This window comes from Phyllostomus hastatus, unplaced genomic scaffold (assembly GCF_019186645.2).
Source record: "Phyllostomus hastatus isolate PE091 unplaced genomic scaffold, TTU_PhHast_1.1 phas_scaffold_555, whole genome shotgun sequence".
Classification (NCBI taxonomy): Eukaryota; Metazoa; Chordata; class Mammalia; order Chiroptera; family Phyllostomidae; genus Phyllostomus; species Phyllostomus hastatus.
The window spans coordinates 1,400,944-1,417,014 of NW_025334036.1; the positions used below are offsets into that span (position 1 = coordinate 1,400,944).

The window sequence follows — 16,071 nt, forward strand, 5'->3', positions numbered from 1 at the left end:
GGTGGACACCGCACAGGACACGCGTCAGAGAGGATGCATTGGGGGGGTTGACAGAGTAGCCAGTGGCTTCCCAAAATTTAAATGAGAAAAAGCAACGGCCAGGTCTCCACATAAAGAGGTTTTATAGTAACTCTGAATTTGGCAGTGTCCAGCATTAACACGAAACCTGTGTCCTTGCTTCAGCCTTTTCCACAGCAGTTCTCACTCTGACCACAAACCGGCCGCGTGGCAGACCCTCTGCACAAGGAAGCAGAATTCGGTCCAGTGTGCGGTGTCCCACGCCTGCCCCGCCCCCAGGACCCCTGGCTGTGCTCTGCCCCGCGTGCTCCCCAGCGGCCCCATTACAGGTCTTCTCGTTTGTTCCCGGCCCGGTTGTCTTCCTTCGAAGCCCGGGCTTTCGGGCTTCCCTCCTTCTTCTTCTTGCCCTTCTCCTGCTTAGTTTTGTTCTTCTCTTTGCCGCCGCCTCCTCTGCCAGGGTACACCTGTCCCTCCAGAGTGACATCAGCACACCTGTCTTGACCGACCAAAAAGTCCTTGATCTCCCAGGCGTAGCTCCCGTCACGCAGCATGAAGATGGCGCGGTCGGAGCCCACGATGAACCTGGATGGGGAGATGCGACCAGTCAGCATGTGCCAGTGAAGGGCTAATCGGTCAGACTGTCTGCGGCCCGTGACCCGGAAAAACAGTCCCTCTCAAGTTCTACAGGGACACAGAACAAAGCATTGGGTATGCCAAGGCCCTGTAGCTTCTGAAATTTGTCTGAAAACCCAGCTGACTGGACTAGCTAATCCCTCGGCTCAGACTGGAGCAGAGGCAGAACCTGGGTCTCGTGTGGGGTGGGTGGCACCATCAAGGGACGGAATGCGGGAGAGCCCCTGAGGCTGCGGCTGGGGAGGTGCAGAGCAGGCTGCCCCTGGGGTCTGTTTTACATTCTGCGGTACCCAGTGAAGGTTCCTTTTGACAAAAGGCTTCTGATAAAGGCTGAAAACCACCAGTTTCCACTGGGTCCTGAGAGGACACCTAGCTACTGGACAGAAATCCTAACCCCGGAGGTTAACAGAAAGCAGCCCAGTGCACCCACACTCAACTCCACGGGTCCCAAGGGGCAAACGGGAAAAGAATGGGGTCGGGGCACACCGGCAGGGCGTTTCTGTTCCTGGGCGGCTGCCCTGGGGCAGTGGTGGTCCATTTGTTCTCCTAAGTGTCTGTGAAGCTAATGAAAGCCCTCTGACATCCTTGATGCCCTCTGCCATCCTCTCTCAGTATTCCTTCACTTACTACTTTTATACTTCCTAAACTAAGACATATGAAGACCTAAATCTTAGAGCTATTACTGAGGAGGAAGAAAGAAATTCCTTAAAATTGTATCTTAGGATCATCCTGAGCTGTGAAAAACAGACCCTTTCCCTTACATTAGTTATCTGTTAGTAGTCTGGTCTAAGCTTATATACAAACACAGCTACACAGAAAAGCATTCTCCAGTGAGCAGAAACGTCTAGAGGAAGCACACTGTTAAATTCTAACTAATGTGACCTGCAAACAAGCTAACCTAGACAACTTTTTTACTCAGGCAAAAAAAAAAAAAAGTTAAAGACACAAAGATAAATAAAACTTGATGATCAAATAAGTTACTAAAAAAAAAAAAACCCCAACTCACTAGCTCTGACCAGTAACGAATATTCTTCAAAGACTATCCTGCTAGATACACAGCCCAGCACAGCCTACGCTGTGCTCAGCAAGGTGCGAGGTGCTTTACCTCTGGACGTCGTAGTTGGCATTGAAAAGGCTGCCCTGCCAGAGGCTGGTGATCTCCTCCGTCTCCTTCTCCGTGGGGTTTCCTGACACGGTGACAAACATCATGAGAGTCTTCCCTTTCTTCGTCAACTGCAATATGCTCTCTGGCTTGCCGGGGTCTATCTTTGAGAAGTCGACCGGTGCTGAGGGCCTTTTGTGCTCTGGAAGGTCTCCTTCTTCTATGTCATCGTCTTTCTATCAGGAGGGGAAAAGCACCAAACATCAGAAATGTGTTCTGCAACTGGCAGAGGCAAGCACGTCTTGATGCACAGGGCGTCAGGCACAGGTCTGGGACCTGTGTTGTAACAGGGAAAGCAAACCCCAGCCCCTTTCCTCCTCTACTTGACGGGTCTAAGTGTCAGGCAGTACTTACTGCCCATCACTCCAGGTCGCCAACCACAGACAGCCCCCTCGTCACGCCCAAAGAGTCTCCTCAGCATGACAGATGGTAAACATGGCCACATTCTGGTGTGGTGACGCATGAAACACTGTGCAGCAAGGAAGAACAGCAAATACTGACACATGTGAAGAATCTCAAAAGTGTTATACTGAGTCACAGGAACAGCAGGGAAAGAGGAGCGGGTGGATTTACGGGCGTCTGCCAGGGGAGAAAGTACTGTTTTCTACAAAAACGCACCCACAGAGATGGACATGTTCTCTCACAGGGAGAAGAAAAACCAGATACTGGGGAAGGGCGCCAACATCTGTAGTGTCTGCAGAGGTCAGCTCATGCATGTAGCCTGCATGCAGCCTGCAAGAGGGACGTTTCCTGACTGTGCATAGGAAAATGAGGAGCCCAGTCATCAAGGGTAAAGCTGGGGTCAAAACCTTTGTCCTTTCACTACACTATGCTGTCTGTCACCCTGCAGGCGCACAATCAGCAGCAACTACCTACCAAGTCCTGTTACGAGCCCATCTCCCATTTCTCCCTTCTGCTCCATTCCTGAAGCCTCGAGCTTAATCCAGGTCCTCCTCCTCACCTTTCACCTGCACCTCTGTTCACCAATGTGTACAGCTGTGTAGCAAAATGGTTGTAACAACACCCTTTAAACTGACTGAATTGGAAAGTCAACTAACTTGCTGTGCCACCTTGGGCAAGTTACTTTACCTCTCTGGGCCTTGATGTCATCACCTAGAAAACAAGGATCCACACTTCCCTCACCGACGTAGTAAGAGGCTAAATGATAAATGACATACTGTGCTTACAGTAGTTCTGACAGCTCATGAACACTCAATAAATATTAACTATTAAGTTTAAGTTGTCTCTGCCTTCAGATTCTCTCCCTGCCCAGCCATCCTAAACTTTACCAACCAAATAACTTTCCTCAAGTTTAGCACTAACCATGATATTCCACTATTTAAAGACCTTCAAAAGCTGAAATATCCACTCCAAGGCACATTCTGAAGCCTTATGGAAAAAACAAAGAGCAGAAAGTTCACTGACACTATGTTTTCTGCTATAAAAACTACGTCTACATACAGAAGGGCACTTCAAAAAAAAACATGTTTGGGGATGAAATTATGAATGATTCAATACAAACATCCCAACTTTTCAAACTTCTCTAACTCACCAGGGACAGCATAGTTCCTTCCGAAGCCCAAACCCCACAGCACCCCAGGCCCAGCGCGACCCGGTTCCCTGCGTCTTTATTTCCCACTGCTTTGGTGCAGACGTGGTCTGCCCCAGCCAACCAAACTCATTTACATCGGGTGACAGATTTTTATGTCACCAGAGCTAATGATCAGAGCCGCAGCGTTCTTGGTTCCTCCCATGTTTCCTCCGTTGGTCCTCAGAACTACCTACGTGGATACTAGTAACACCTCTATTATTTTTTCAGGTGAGGAAACTAAAGCACAGAGAGGTTCCCTACCAGTCTAGACTCACAAGTTAAATGGTTTGCACCCAGGTGGTCTAACTCCAGAGCCAGGCCATTACCATGTGCACCATTCTGCCCAGTCCCTCCGTGTCCCATCTTCTGCTCACGCTGCTCAGTTGGGAAGGCCCTTCTCCCACACTTCCCTTGCCTACCCAACATGCCATTTCCTCCCTGAAACCCTCTGAGATTCCCACAGCAGTTTCTTTCTTTTTATGGCATTCAGCAATTCCTACTTTGTGTTACGGTTATTTTTATTGTTATCTCCTGTTACCAGTGGTTGGATCCCCTGTTCATCTCTGCAGCCCCCGTTTGTCTGGCTCAGGCTCTGAGTATTTCCGGGGTAGGATCTCCTCATGAGACAGTGTTCTCACTTTGGCAGATCAAAACCTTCACTTGCTGGAGTCCAGAAAGAGACAGGAAGATTGCAAGGGAGATGGTAAATGGGGAAGGAAGTGCTACATTAAGTTCTCTCTTCGCTAGTGGTCTCCACACCCTCCACTGTACCCCAATCTTTCCATCAGCTGCAGATTAAAATGAACATACAGCCTGCTTTCTGCTAGTCAAGTGTATCAGATAGCATTTTAAACTCATCTCTGAAGGTCTCTATCAAACACTCACAGAGAGATAACCATAAAGTAATGAAACATCAGCGTTGGAAAGAATCTCATCTTGGAGATAAGGAGCCTGCACCCTAGAGAGGAGACCTGACTCGTCCAAGGTGACACAATGAATAGAATCCTAGTTTCTGTCTCTAGGTTAACGGGAACAACACAACCACCTTTAAAAGGGAAAATGGCAGCAATGTGTTTTTTGGCTAGTGAACTTTTATCTAAAAAGCTTATTACAAACTCCCTGCAATTACACACTACAGCGCATTCAGAAAGCTTACTCTCACAAAAAGTCATTGCTCCTTTAAATGAAATGATGTGAGTTCCATGAGAGCGAGTAGTCTGTGATTACCAGGGCAGCCACCCCTTGAAATTACAAAACTCTCATTAGGGAAATGTACCCAAATGGGAAGTCTGAAATCTTACTGATTTGGAAGACGAGAAAACTACTAAATTTGAAGCTGACCCTCTTGAAAAGTAACTCCGACCACAGCCCTCACCACCCACTCACCCATTCTTCAGAAATACAATGGAAAAGTTCTCCTTGCCATTGGCAGGGCTCAGTGATCACGGGGAGCAAGGTAGGGGTGGCGACCAGGGCACTGAAAGTAAATTAAGACTCCATGCGAGAGGCTGACCCGTGACTGGAAAGGCCCCTAGAAATGGTAGACGAGGGCACTGGGATAGAGGACTGACTGAGTTGGGGGTGACAGAGCGAGGGAATCGGGGCCAGCACGGAGGGTCACCGGTGGCTCGAGGGGATCAGTAAAGACTCGTGGCACGAGCAGAGAGGAGGTTAGGGAGTTGTAAGACAGTAACCGGAAGGGGGTGGGAGGTCAGGGGTAGCGGGTCCCGAGACAGAGCAAAGCCCTAGGGGGTGCGCGCGTCGCGAACCTCCCACTGCTCCAGAAGACGCGCCATGTCCGCATCATTGTAATCGCGAATGTCCTTCTTCTTCTTCTTCGGGGGAGGGGGAGCAGCCTCGCCGGGCTTACCGGCCGTGCCCTCGTCCGCACGGGCCCCGGGCGATAACAGCAGCAGCAGATCAGAGGCGCAGAGTAGGACCACGGCCGCGCGCACCCAGCTGGAGGCCGCCATCTTCGCCCGGGGCTAGGCTGCGCCTGCGCGAGCCGCCAGCCCCGCCCCCTAACTCCCCTTTCCGGGACCCGGTCCAGTGCACGCCTCCAGCTACACCCCCTCATAGCTCCACCCCCGGGGGCGCGCAGGCCTACCAGGCCCCGCCCCGTCCGCCCCGGAAAGCCCCTCCCCTCCGCCATTTTGTCCCGCCCCGAGACCCCGCCCCTGGTCCAGCGGCGGCTCCCAGAGCCGAGGGGCGGGCCCCCCAGCCTGCGCTCCCGCGCCTTTTCCACCAGGGGGACGACTTTCTCCTCTCCCGCGCGAGGCCCGGGGCCCAGGGCTCCCTCAGGGCCTCCGGGAACGCTCCTCAGCGCCTCGCGAGGCCTCAGGGTCTCGCCGTGAGGTGAGTTGGCGCTGCCCCGGCTGCAGGGAAGGCCGGTCCGCGGAGTCGGGCGCGTCCCGCGGGCCTCCCGCGACGCGTGCGGAGTGTCTGCGGACGTTCGAGCCGCCGGACCTCGGGCCCCCGCGTCGCCGCTCGGTCGAGGGGCGTCCAGTCCCAGCGGCTTCAGCACCCCCGTCGGTTCTCTGACCCCCGAAAACGCTCCTGAAAAGTCCCTCTCAGAGGATTCGGTTCCATCAGCTCGCCGCTCTTCCTGTCATCCCTCCCACTCGAAGGAGCTTTAAAAAAAAACACATTACTTTGTATTAGAAAATATCGTCAGTTTCTCTTCGGATGTTCCCCAAATCTGTAGGCGCTGACTGACTCATCCTTTTCAAGGCTGAATCACTCGATCTGTGTTTCTTCAAAAGATTCTTTGCCAGAGGTGGTTTGAAATTCGACTTTTAAGGGAAAGGTCGGCTGATTTCTTCTTTTTTTTTTTGCTTTTCAGTCATCCCTTTTTTTTAAAAAAATTAATTTGTAGTTCAGTTACCACATTTTTAATTTTAAGTAAGGAAGACACGCACCCCTCCTTGGCGCGGCAGGACATTTTCTCCACGGCCCCAAGTATGCTCCTCCCGGGCCCCGCAGTCCCCGCCCGCCCCGCGCCCGCCGGGTGCCGGTTTCTCTGTCACGGACTGGGCTCCTGGGCTCGTGTGTATGCCTTTTCCAGCATCGAAGCGGCTCCGGGGGCGGTTCTGTCGCATTTTTGCCGGTTTCCGGCGGCGCGCCGGCCCCTCCGCGCTCTCCCCTGTCGCACTTGGCCGTGAGGAGCTTTCGTTCTCGAGACTGAAACACAGAATTCACACACGGCTTCGCCTCCCTGTCCCAGTGGTTTATTTATTTCCTACCCACACTCCTGACGGACGCTGACTACCAACTTTTCTATGATGACCAAAGGAAAAAAAGAGCCACGACAAGCCCCTTCGTTTGTGCCTGTGTTAGTGTCTGCGTCCTGTCCCTCCCAATTCCCCATGTTGAAACCCTAGGCCCCCAGGACCTCAGAATGGGGCTGCATTTGGAGACGGGGTCTTTAAAGAGGAGAGTAAGTTAAAAAAGAGTTCGTTAGGGTGGACCCTAATCCCACAGGACAGGTGTCTTTGTAAGAGGAGAAAACGTGGCTGGCGTCATGTACACGGGAGGAGACACGTGAAGACACGGGGAGAAGACAGCAGCCACCTTCCACGAGCCAAGGAGAAAGGCCTGGGAAGAAACCAACCCTGCCCCGACCTCCACCTGGAACGTCTACCCTCCAGAGAACAGCGAGAAGATGAATTTTTGTTGCTCACGCATCCCAGTCGGTCACACTTGGTTATGGCAGCTTGAGCAAACGGGACACCTTGCTTGGGCAGGATTAATAATAAGTTGTACATAATAGAACACTGAATTTTTTTTAAAGTGTTTTAAACAGGAAAGAGGTCTTTGCTATTGCTTGGTTTCTCTTCCACAGAAGCAGATGGAAACTAGGCATCTAGAGCTGCTATTGTGGCTCTTCAGTCAGCTGGCACCCAGTCTGTCTGTCATCCTGCTCCAGCCTCAAGGTCACCACAAGTTGTGAAATGGTTGCTGGAGCTCCAGCCATCAAGCTGACTTCCATCTGGAGGCAGGGGGAAGGAAGTCCAAAAGGAACCTCCCTGTCAATGGCGTCAGCTTCAGTTAAGCAGCCTGTGTGGACATTCCACACAACGTTTCTGTGTACATCTCACTGGCTAGAGCCTAGCTCTCCCAGGCAGGCCAGCACACTGTCTTCTAGCTGGATCCACTGTCACCCCAAATAAAACTGGGATTCTGTTATCAAGGGAGCAGAGGTAGTGGGTGTTCACAAGGCAACCAGCTAACAATGTTTGCCTCACCTTCAGCCTGGGACCAGTTTAGATGCTCTGCCTGTGGTGGGGGCTGATATGGCACATATTCACGCATGCCATCTACATGTACACACACTAGGACCTTTTCTACTGCCATGGAGCAGAAACAACTTGTAAGAAAAAGAGAGTTTTTCCTTTTCTTTTCTTTTTTGAAATCATAGGGGAAATGTCATAAGCTTTCTCCCCAGGGTGTATTGCTCCACCCAGTGGCTCAGAGCCCTGTCCTGGTGCAGTCATGCTAAAAAACACGCACAGCTGTGCTTGGTCATGTGCTCTGCTGGGAGGGGTCCCCCTGGTCATTCATGCTGCCAGCTGCCAAGTGAAGGTGCAGAAGTGCTGGGAACCCGGGTCCACAGTACCTAGTTATATGGAAAAAAAGTCATCTAGTGTTTGATAGAAATTGTTAGGGTTGTATAAAAAATTCCAGGGTTACCGAGTTTCATCTGAAGAAGAAATTCACTTTATAACCCACTGGTGTGAAAACACCAGTTTTGGCATTTGGAAACTTAAGATTCAGTTCAACTCTTTGAGAATTTACGTAGGAAGGGTCCATTCTCAACGAAAACCAGGTGAGACACAGATGGAAAGGTTGATATAACAAGGTCCCTGCCCTAAGGAGTTTGCAGATGGGCAGAGATAAACTATATAGACATCACAGGAGGTCAAGACCTGAAGAGATAATATCATGAAACTAACCTCCTTATTTTAAGTATGAGGAAGCCCTAAGCAGTGGTATGTCAAGTCCATTGTAGTTTAAAAGGGGGAGAGGCACATAAACACACTGATACCTCCAAAATATTGATTGAAACTGTCCTCACCAAGAGAAAAAGAAAGTCTAATTTCAACTGAAATTCTCAGAATAATACACTTAATTCAAATTACAATATTGTTTTGCCTTGAAAATTTTCTCCCTTATAAGATTATTCAAAATGAAAAATACATCCAAAGTTCATTAACCAGTAAGGAAATGTGGTAAAGAATTTCCTCGTGAAAGCAAGCTTCATCTCCATGCAGGACCCTCTAGTAAACCAGATTGGGGAAAATTCTAGATTTCGTAGATTTGGGGCCATGGATGCTCAGGGGTGCCTGCCATGGTAGAGCTGGTCCTGCCCACAGGCCTCCCTCACCCACTAAACTTCCGGTGAACAGAGAGACAGCACAGAGGGGAGGGTGGTTAGGGGGTGGAGATGGGGAGGACACGGCACAGATGGGTAACATCCTGCCCGTGTGTCCTCACTGTGTGGGCACACAACACGCCAGAGAGCAGGGGGACAGGCTGAGTGAGCAGTGACCCGTCACACAGTGACCCTGCTCCCAAATGAACCTTGGCTGCATGAATGTCGGACTCTCATTCACCACCCGTGCTGATGGGGGAGGGGAAATGAACATTTTCCAGCTGTAAATTCCTATCCTTTAGAAAGCCAAGTTGAAAGTCAAATGATAAAGTGTCATGTTAGGCTGTGGGTAAGAAAGATCGCCTGAGACTGAATCGGCCCATCGAGGAGCGCAAAAACAGAACAAGATATTGCTCCAAAAGGACACCTTAGGGCAGAGAGTGCCCCCAAGTGACCACCAGGTGGCACTGTAGACCAGACACAGCTGGGTTGTTGGTCTGGAAAGGCTGGGGTGCAGTGGGAAAGCTGGTGTCAAAACCCAGCTAGACATACAGTGGAGTGTTATTCAGTCCTCAAAGGCAAGGGGATTGTGGCAAATGCTATAATATCAATGAACCTCGAAGATACTACTCGAAGCCAAATTAAGTCAGACACACAAGGACACCAACTGCATGATTCCGCTTATATACGCTACCTAGAGCAGTCGAACTTACAGAGACCGCAAGCAGAAGGGTGGTTTCGAGGGCTGGGGGCAGAAGGGAAGGAGGAGCTCCTGTTTAGTGGGCACAGAACTGCTCTGTGGGCCGAGGAAGGACTTCTGGGCGGGACGGTGAGGACGGCTGCACAGCAGCACAGCAGTGAGGATGTGTGATACTAGCACAGAACGGACAAGTTCGCAAAAACGGATAAGATGGTAAACTTCATGTTTCAAATGTTTTACCACAATAAAATAAACAAACCAGGGTGCTCACACCGCTGTCTTACACCTGCTTACAGTTGCCCAGGTGAGGACGGGGGAAGAGGGTTTCCCTACCTGCCTGCCCCGCCTCCCCCGCCTGCCAGTCCCCCATCCTGTGAGTCCCTCCCCAAACCCTCCTTCAGCTCTACGTGCACCTCGTCCATTCATGTGTTTGTTCGCTTCCTACCAAGTGGTGGCCTTGAGCCAGAGAATGTCCTCCAGTGGCCAAGCTCCCCCGCACGGCCCCGGCTGCCACGTGTGTACTCTGTTCGCCGTCCCCCAGCCAGTCCTTTGGGCTACATGCTTTCAGCTTTCCTTCTTCACTCCTTTCCCATTTTCATGAAAAATACATGTGCACAGTGCCTCTGGTTCATGTTCTAACTTTAAAAGAGGGATAGAAGGGGTAATGGCTGCTGACTCTAGAGAGAAGGCCCTTACTCCAGTGACCTTGGGGTCAGACACAGTCCCTCTAGTAACTAAAGTATGCTACAGCCACAACCCTCAGGTCTCTGGGGCTTCACACTGAGTTTACCTTTGCTCACATTTTATGCCCAGCACAGGTCAATGGAGGGCCTGCCCCATGGCCACACAGGCTCCCTGATACTCTGCCACCTTCTGGCCCCAACGTCTACAACACAGACTCAGGAGTAGTTACAGCAGGGAAAGGGAGACTGGAGAATTACAGACGGGCTTTTCACCGCCTGAGCGCCGAGCATCACTTCCACCCAACTTCTTCTGTCGGGATCGGTCACGTGTTCCTGCCGAGTGGCAACCAGACTATTTGGTAAGCAGTATTACTTCTGCTGTAGTTGCTTTCCTCTGTGCTTTCACTGTCCCACCAGTGAGACTGTGATTCCTGTTGGGGTGGTGGCTCTGAGGCGCTGTTGCCCTCTACTCTCCAGAAGGCGTAAAGCCCTCCTATTCCTTACATGCCATTCCTTACATGCCAGGGACAGGGCCTGGCACACAGTAGGGGCCCAGTGCGTGGGGCGAATGACCACAGGCATAAAGTGAAGGTGCCCTAAAGGAAGGCAGAGGTGGAACCTGGAAAGGTCAATTTAGACGTTGCCCTGTCTGAAAAACGAAGCAGGGAGGACCAGGAAAACATGGCTACCACATTTTTGACGCTGAACCAAACATCACTGAATACACCGGGACAGTCCGAGGAACACAGCTCTTGGCTCGGGCGCAAGCTCTGCAGCAGCAGCGGCACAGGCTGCATGCATAGCAGAACAGGAAACAGGGCCCTGGGGTGCCCGGCGGCTCTGCGGGGGAAAATCCCGATTCCAAGGCTGTTTCATGAACAAACCCGGCACAGAAGGATGGGTTTGACTCCTTTCCGACAGGTTTTTGGAGCTAAGTGGGACTAAGGTGCTACTCCCGGGTAACCGTGGAAGGAACTTGACTCAGCCAACTGTTTTTCCCTCCTACAAAAATAAAAGGGGTTAACCCTACAGGGCTGTTGCTTGTTTCAAAAACGGTCAGTTTTATCAGCCTTGTGTTTGCAAAACGAGAGGGCTTATCCAGAGTCTATGCGAACTGAAAGCATCTAAGCAAACTTTCTGTTCTCAGTAGGGTGACTAACCGTTCAGGTTTCTATCTGCTGTGCCTGGTTCATTTATTAATAGCGTGTCTCACTGTGTTTCGGTTTGGATAATAAACTGCAAAGTCATCCTAGTTACAAGGAACAATGACAACTGGCTGAAAAGGCGACCCCAGGTCCCAGAAAGGGACAGAGGGACCAGCATGTCCGTTGGCTGTTCACGGCCAGCCCATGGCGGGCTGGGCACCTAGAGGGCCTGTTTCAGGACTGAGGTGGGGCGTTGGCTGGAAGACCAGGTGCTTCAACCACTTCCTGGAAAAGAACGTCCGGGCGAAATGAAAAGAGGCGGGTGGGCCCCTCGCAGGGCCGTGTGCGGCCTTCCTGACCTTGGGAAGGCCAAAAGGCAGAATAATGTTTCCTTCCAAAGGCTCGGCCATGATTGCTACCCCTTAGGCAGTGCGGGCCCTAGAGGGCATGGGAGAGGGGGGTGGGCAAACTGTGCCAATCACGGCTCCTGCTGGCAGCTACTCTTTACCAGCCGAGTACTCAGGCAGGCAGTGCCCAATATCTCATTTCAAGACGAGAAAACGGATCTCGGAGAGAAAACTTGCACTAGCTCACAACTGATAAGTGGCTGGGGAAAGAGGGACCCCGGGAAGTGTGGTTCGGAGCCCGCGCTCTAACTGCCTACGGGACCCTGAGTTAAAGGGAGGGCGCGGCCCGCAGACAGCTGCGCTCTCGGGGCTCCACGCCCAGTGCGCCTTCCTCGCCCTGCTCGGCCCCTCAGACCCGCCGTGGGAGAGGACCAACCACACAAAGGGCCGGGGGAGTGCCTGGAAAACCGGACGATGTCCCGCAAAACGCGAAAATTGGGCTCCAGCAAGTCATTAGCAGATGGTTCTGAGTGTCCTCCTCCCGCTAGTCCATGAAACAGGTCACCTTTGAGACCTGCTCCCTGGGCGGGGAGAGCGCGTGGAGCCCCAGCCTGGCTGAACGCTTACGTAAGGCCAACTGGCGGCGGCGCCCCAACTCCCCAGGGCGCGCGCGCAGAGCCCTGGCTCGGGTGGCCTCCATCCTGTCCCCCCTCCCCGGGGACCGCGGGGAGGCCCCGGACCACCGGCCCGGCCCTGGCGTCCGAGTGGGCGGTGGCGTGCTCCCGCAGCCGCCTGCTTCCCGGGGGAGGAGCAGCGCATCGCGCAAGCATCCGGCAGCGGCGAGGGGGCGGAGGAAGGCGAGAGGAGGAAGCGGGATTTAAACGAAAGGCGGTGACGCCACACAAAAGATTTCTATAGGCTCCAGGGAGGCTGCGGCCGAGGCGGCGGCGGCGGCGAGCGGGGGCGAGGCCGGCCGGGACCAGGACATCCTCCAGCAGCCCCGCGGGCGGGCGGCGCGCCCACGGCCGTGCTCCGAGGTGCAGAGCTGGGAGGAGGCGGCGTTTCCCTCTGCCTTTCGGCCCCCGCCCTTCCTTTCAGTTTCTCCGGCTCGCTCGGAAGTTGGAGGTTGACAAAAATGGCAGGAGCCGGGGCCCAGGCGGGTGGCCGTAGCGTCGCGGGTACCTTCTGAGTTGGTCCGGCAGCCGGGGACACGCGCGCTGAACGTCCGATGAGCAGGGCCCGGGGTCCCAGGAGAGCTGAGCCGCTGCGGGCCAGAGGCGAGGAGGCGCCGGGCATGGACTTGCGCCGACAGCCGGCTGCGGGCCGCGGGGCGCGCGGGGCCGGAGGGCGTGCCGCCCGAGCGCCGGGCCGCTCACTGTGAGTCGCGAGGCGGGAAGGGCCGCCGGGCGTGGCGGGCGGGCGCGGGCAGAGCGCGAGCGGGCGGCCTCTGTGCGCAATCGGTGCAGCTCCCGCCCGACTGACTCCGCGCGGCCGCGCCAGCACCGGCCACACCCTCGGCCCCGCCGCTGCCGCCGGGCCGCTTCCCGAGAGCCGGAGACAGGAGATGCGCCGGGGCGGCTGCGCGTCCCCAAGCGCCAGCCTCGGCCGCCGTCGCGAGGAAGTGCCGCCGGGCGGGGTCCCGGCGCCTAAAGCCCACGTGCACCGCAGAGCCGAGGAGGCTGACAGCAGAGCCAGCCCGGGCCGCTGAGCGCGCTCCTCCCCGAGGAAGGGATTTTGATTTCAAAGAAAGGAAGGAAGGAAGGACAACTCCCAGCTTCCCCTCCCGCCCTCCCGCTCCGGCGGCCGGCCGGGCCATGCCCAGAAAGGCGGCAGCGGCGGCCCGGCAGAAGGGACTTTCCTGGCGGCCCGGCGACGAGGAGCGCGTACTGTGAGTTTGCTGTGCTCGGTTCATGGTTCCAGCAAGACCTCCCGGAGACCGAACGCCACAGTCCCTCCGCACACCTCGAAGAGCCTACTGCGGCCCCCCGCGCCCTCCGCCCGCGGCGGTGGATGGCATGATGGTGCGGGGAAGGCACCGCGGCCCTGGCCAGCTGAGTCGCGACGGCCGTGGGGGAGGCGGCAGTGGAAGCGGCGGCGGTAGCGGGCTCCCCAGCGGCATGCCAGTGCCCCCCGGGCGCGATGGCTAGCGGCAGCGCTGGGAAGCCCACCGGCGAGGCGGCTTCTCCGGCTCCTGCGAGCGCCGTCGGCGGGACCAGCTCACAGCCTCGGAAAAGGCTGGTGTCTGTGTGTGACCAGTGCAAGGGCAAGATGCAGCTGGTGGCCGACCTGCTACTGCTGTCAAGCGAGGCCAGGCCTGTGCTCTTCGAGGGCCCTGCCTCCACCGGTGCAGGCGCCGAGTCCTTCGAGCAGTGCCGGGACACCATCATTGCACGGACCAAGGGGCTCTCCATCCTCACCCACGACGTGCAGAGCCAGCTCAACATGGGCCGCTTTGGAGAAGCGGGAGACAGACTGCTGGAGCTGGGCGATCTGGTGGTGTCACTGACGGAATGCTCTGCCCACGCGGCCTACCTGGCAGCAGTGGCCACGCCAGGTGCGCAGCCCGCACAGCCGGGGCTGGTGGACCGCTACCGTGTGACTCGCTGCCGCCACGAGGTGGAGCAGGGCTGTGCCATGCTGCGCGCCACCCCGCTGGCCGACATGACCCCACAGCTGCTTCTGGAGGTGTCGCAGGGCCTGTCTCGCAACCTCAAGTTCCTGACAGATGCGTGCGCCCTGGCCAGTGACAAGTCCCGGGACCGCTTTGCACGTGAGCAGTTCAAGCTGGGCGTCAAGTGCATGAGCACGAGCGCTTCCGCGCTGCTGGCCTGCGTGCGCGAGGTCAAGACCGCGCCCAGTGAGCTGGCACGCAGTCGCTGCGCGCTCTTCAGCGGGCCGCTGGTGCAGGCAGTGAGCGCGCTGGTGGGCTTCGCCACCGAGCCGCAGTTCCTGGGTCGCGCAGCGGCCTTGAGCTCCGAGGGCAAGGCCGTGCAGACTGCCATCCTCGGTGGCGCCATGAGCGTGGTGTCGGCCTGCGTGCTCCTGACCCAGTGCCTCAGGGATCTGGCGCAGCACCCCGACGGGGGCGCCAAGATGTCGGACCACAGGGAGAGGCTGAGGAACTCGGCCTGCGCCGTGTCTGAAGGCTGCACCCTGCTATCTCAGGCTTTAAGGGAGAGGTCTTCGCCCAGGACTTTACCGCCAGTGAATTCCAATTCTGTGAATTAGCACCCCCTTTACCCACCCCACCCCCTTTTTCCACCCCCAGGCTAAAGGAAGATACTTATTGTCTGCCCCTCTCCATTTATACCAAAGAAATCATAGGTGAAGCGCCCTCCCACCCCCCCACGTTAGATGCTCGAGAGGATCTTCCAGAAGGCAGGGCCGCACATCCAGTTTACACACGCACTCGGGCGTGCCCCGCAGCCCCCGCAGCATAGGGACCTGGAGACCGAGGACGTGTAATCTGCTGTTGCGGGGTCACCCCCACCCCACCCCAGCTCCTCTTCAGGAACCCCTCCACCAAACTATTAATTGGGCAGGAAGGAAGTCATGGGTTCATTTCTTTTTTGGTCTTTTCTGATTAAAAGAAAGGTTACCTCAGTTTTCACTCCGTAGACATGGATGTAGCTACCTTTTTTGTATGTTGTTATTTTTTAAGTCGGATGAGGCATATACTTGGTGTGGGAAGAGTCTGCCCTTGCCATGTGATTTGCAGATGGGGGGGAAAATCTACTGTGAGTGTGTGTTTTATTTTCTGATTTACACTATCGAGTGATTTTTTTCTCCCCAATGTCAAGTTTTTACCTTGCATGTACTGGAGTATTTATTTCCTGTATTAAAGCGTTATGTTTCTCAGATGGCTTTCTGCGGTTATTGTGGAATTTCAGCAATGGTGATGCTGTGTGCCGCCTGCCATATTCCCGGAAGGGCGCCGTTGGAAGGGGACTGCGCTCAGTAGCGGCGAGATGGGTTCCCAGCCCTCAGCCCTCTGTGCGTTTTCCTCGAGTTGCTCTTCCGAGCAGCCTAGAATTCGGGAAGAGGGAAAAGTCTGGTTTGCCCTCTGCCTCTGTTTTCCAGGTTAACCTTGTGGGGGCGCTAGTCTGCCCAGGTCAGAGGATCTGCGGGTGGAACTGCGAAAGTTCGGTCCAGCAAACGCGAGTGCGCCGCTCTGGCACGTAGACAGGTCTGTGCAGATCAGGTCCAGCTACTCTTGGTTTGAGGAGAAAGCGTGGAGGGTTCTAGATAGTTTAATGGAGGCACAGGTATTTTGAAAAGCATTAAGTGCTTCCTAGGATCACAGCGTAACTGCAGGTGAAAGGCTGATTTTTGTGACCTTCTGTTCTCGGCAGTCACACCCTGGTTGGTTGTGTGTCAGGAGAATGCTTTGTTAACTGAAATTTGGAGTTATTGAAAGGTCG

At 54.8% G+C, this 16,071-nt stretch overlaps 2 protein-coding genes across 3 annotated transcripts; one reads left to right on the forward strand and one right to left on the reverse strand.

The window, feature by feature from the left end:
* Nucleotides 1-105: 105 nt before the first annotated feature.
* MESD (mesoderm development LRP chaperone) lies at nucleotides 106-12,953 on the reverse strand. Of its 2 annotated transcripts, none has more exons than XM_045824890.1 (3): nucleotides 12,833-12,953; nucleotides 1,757-1,989; nucleotides 106-600 (listed from the first exon to the last, which is right to left on the reverse strand). In XM_045824890.1, the coding sequence occupies exons 1-3, from the start codon at nucleotides 12,944-12,946 to the stop codon at nucleotides 342-344; spliced, it is 606 nt and encodes a 201-aa protein (XP_045680846.1). In that variant the 5' UTR covers nucleotides 12,947-12,953; the 3' UTR covers nucleotides 106-341. The 2 variants fall into 2 exon arrangements, with proteins under 2 accessions (XP_045680846.1, XP_045680845.1); XM_045824889.1 differs by lacking the exon at nucleotides 12,833-12,953 and adding an exon at nucleotides 5,174-5,408.
* Nucleotides 12,954-13,781: 828 nt separating this feature from the next.
* Nucleotides 13,782-15,508, forward strand: TLNRD1 (talin rod domain containing 1). Its single transcript, XM_045824884.1, has one exon. The coding sequence runs from the start codon at nucleotides 13,790-13,792 to the stop codon at nucleotides 14,876-14,878; it is 1,089 nt and encodes a 362-aa protein (XP_045680840.1). The 5' UTR covers nucleotides 13,782-13,789; the 3' UTR covers nucleotides 14,879-15,508.
* Nucleotides 15,509-16,071: the final 563 nt, after the last annotated feature.

Bases quoted from the DNA above. Each gene is read 5' to 3' on its own strand.
- TLNRD1 (XM_045824884.1), top strand. From the start codon at position 13,790: ATGGCTAGCGGCAGCGCTGGGAAGCCCACCGGCGAGGCGGCTTCTCCG.
- MESD (XM_045824889.1), bottom strand. From the start codon at position 5,377: ATGGCGGCCTCCAGCTGGGTGCGCGCGGCCGTGGTCCTACTCTGCGCC. The intron at 1,990-5,173 runs GTTCGCGACGCG...CCCTCCTGATAG, and splicing joins GTCTTCTGGAGCAGTGGGAG to AAAGACGATGACATAGAAGA. The intron at 601-1,756 runs GTAAAGCACCTC...CTCCCCATCCAG, and splicing joins GCCAACTACGACGTCCAGAG to GTTCATCGTGGGCTCCGACC.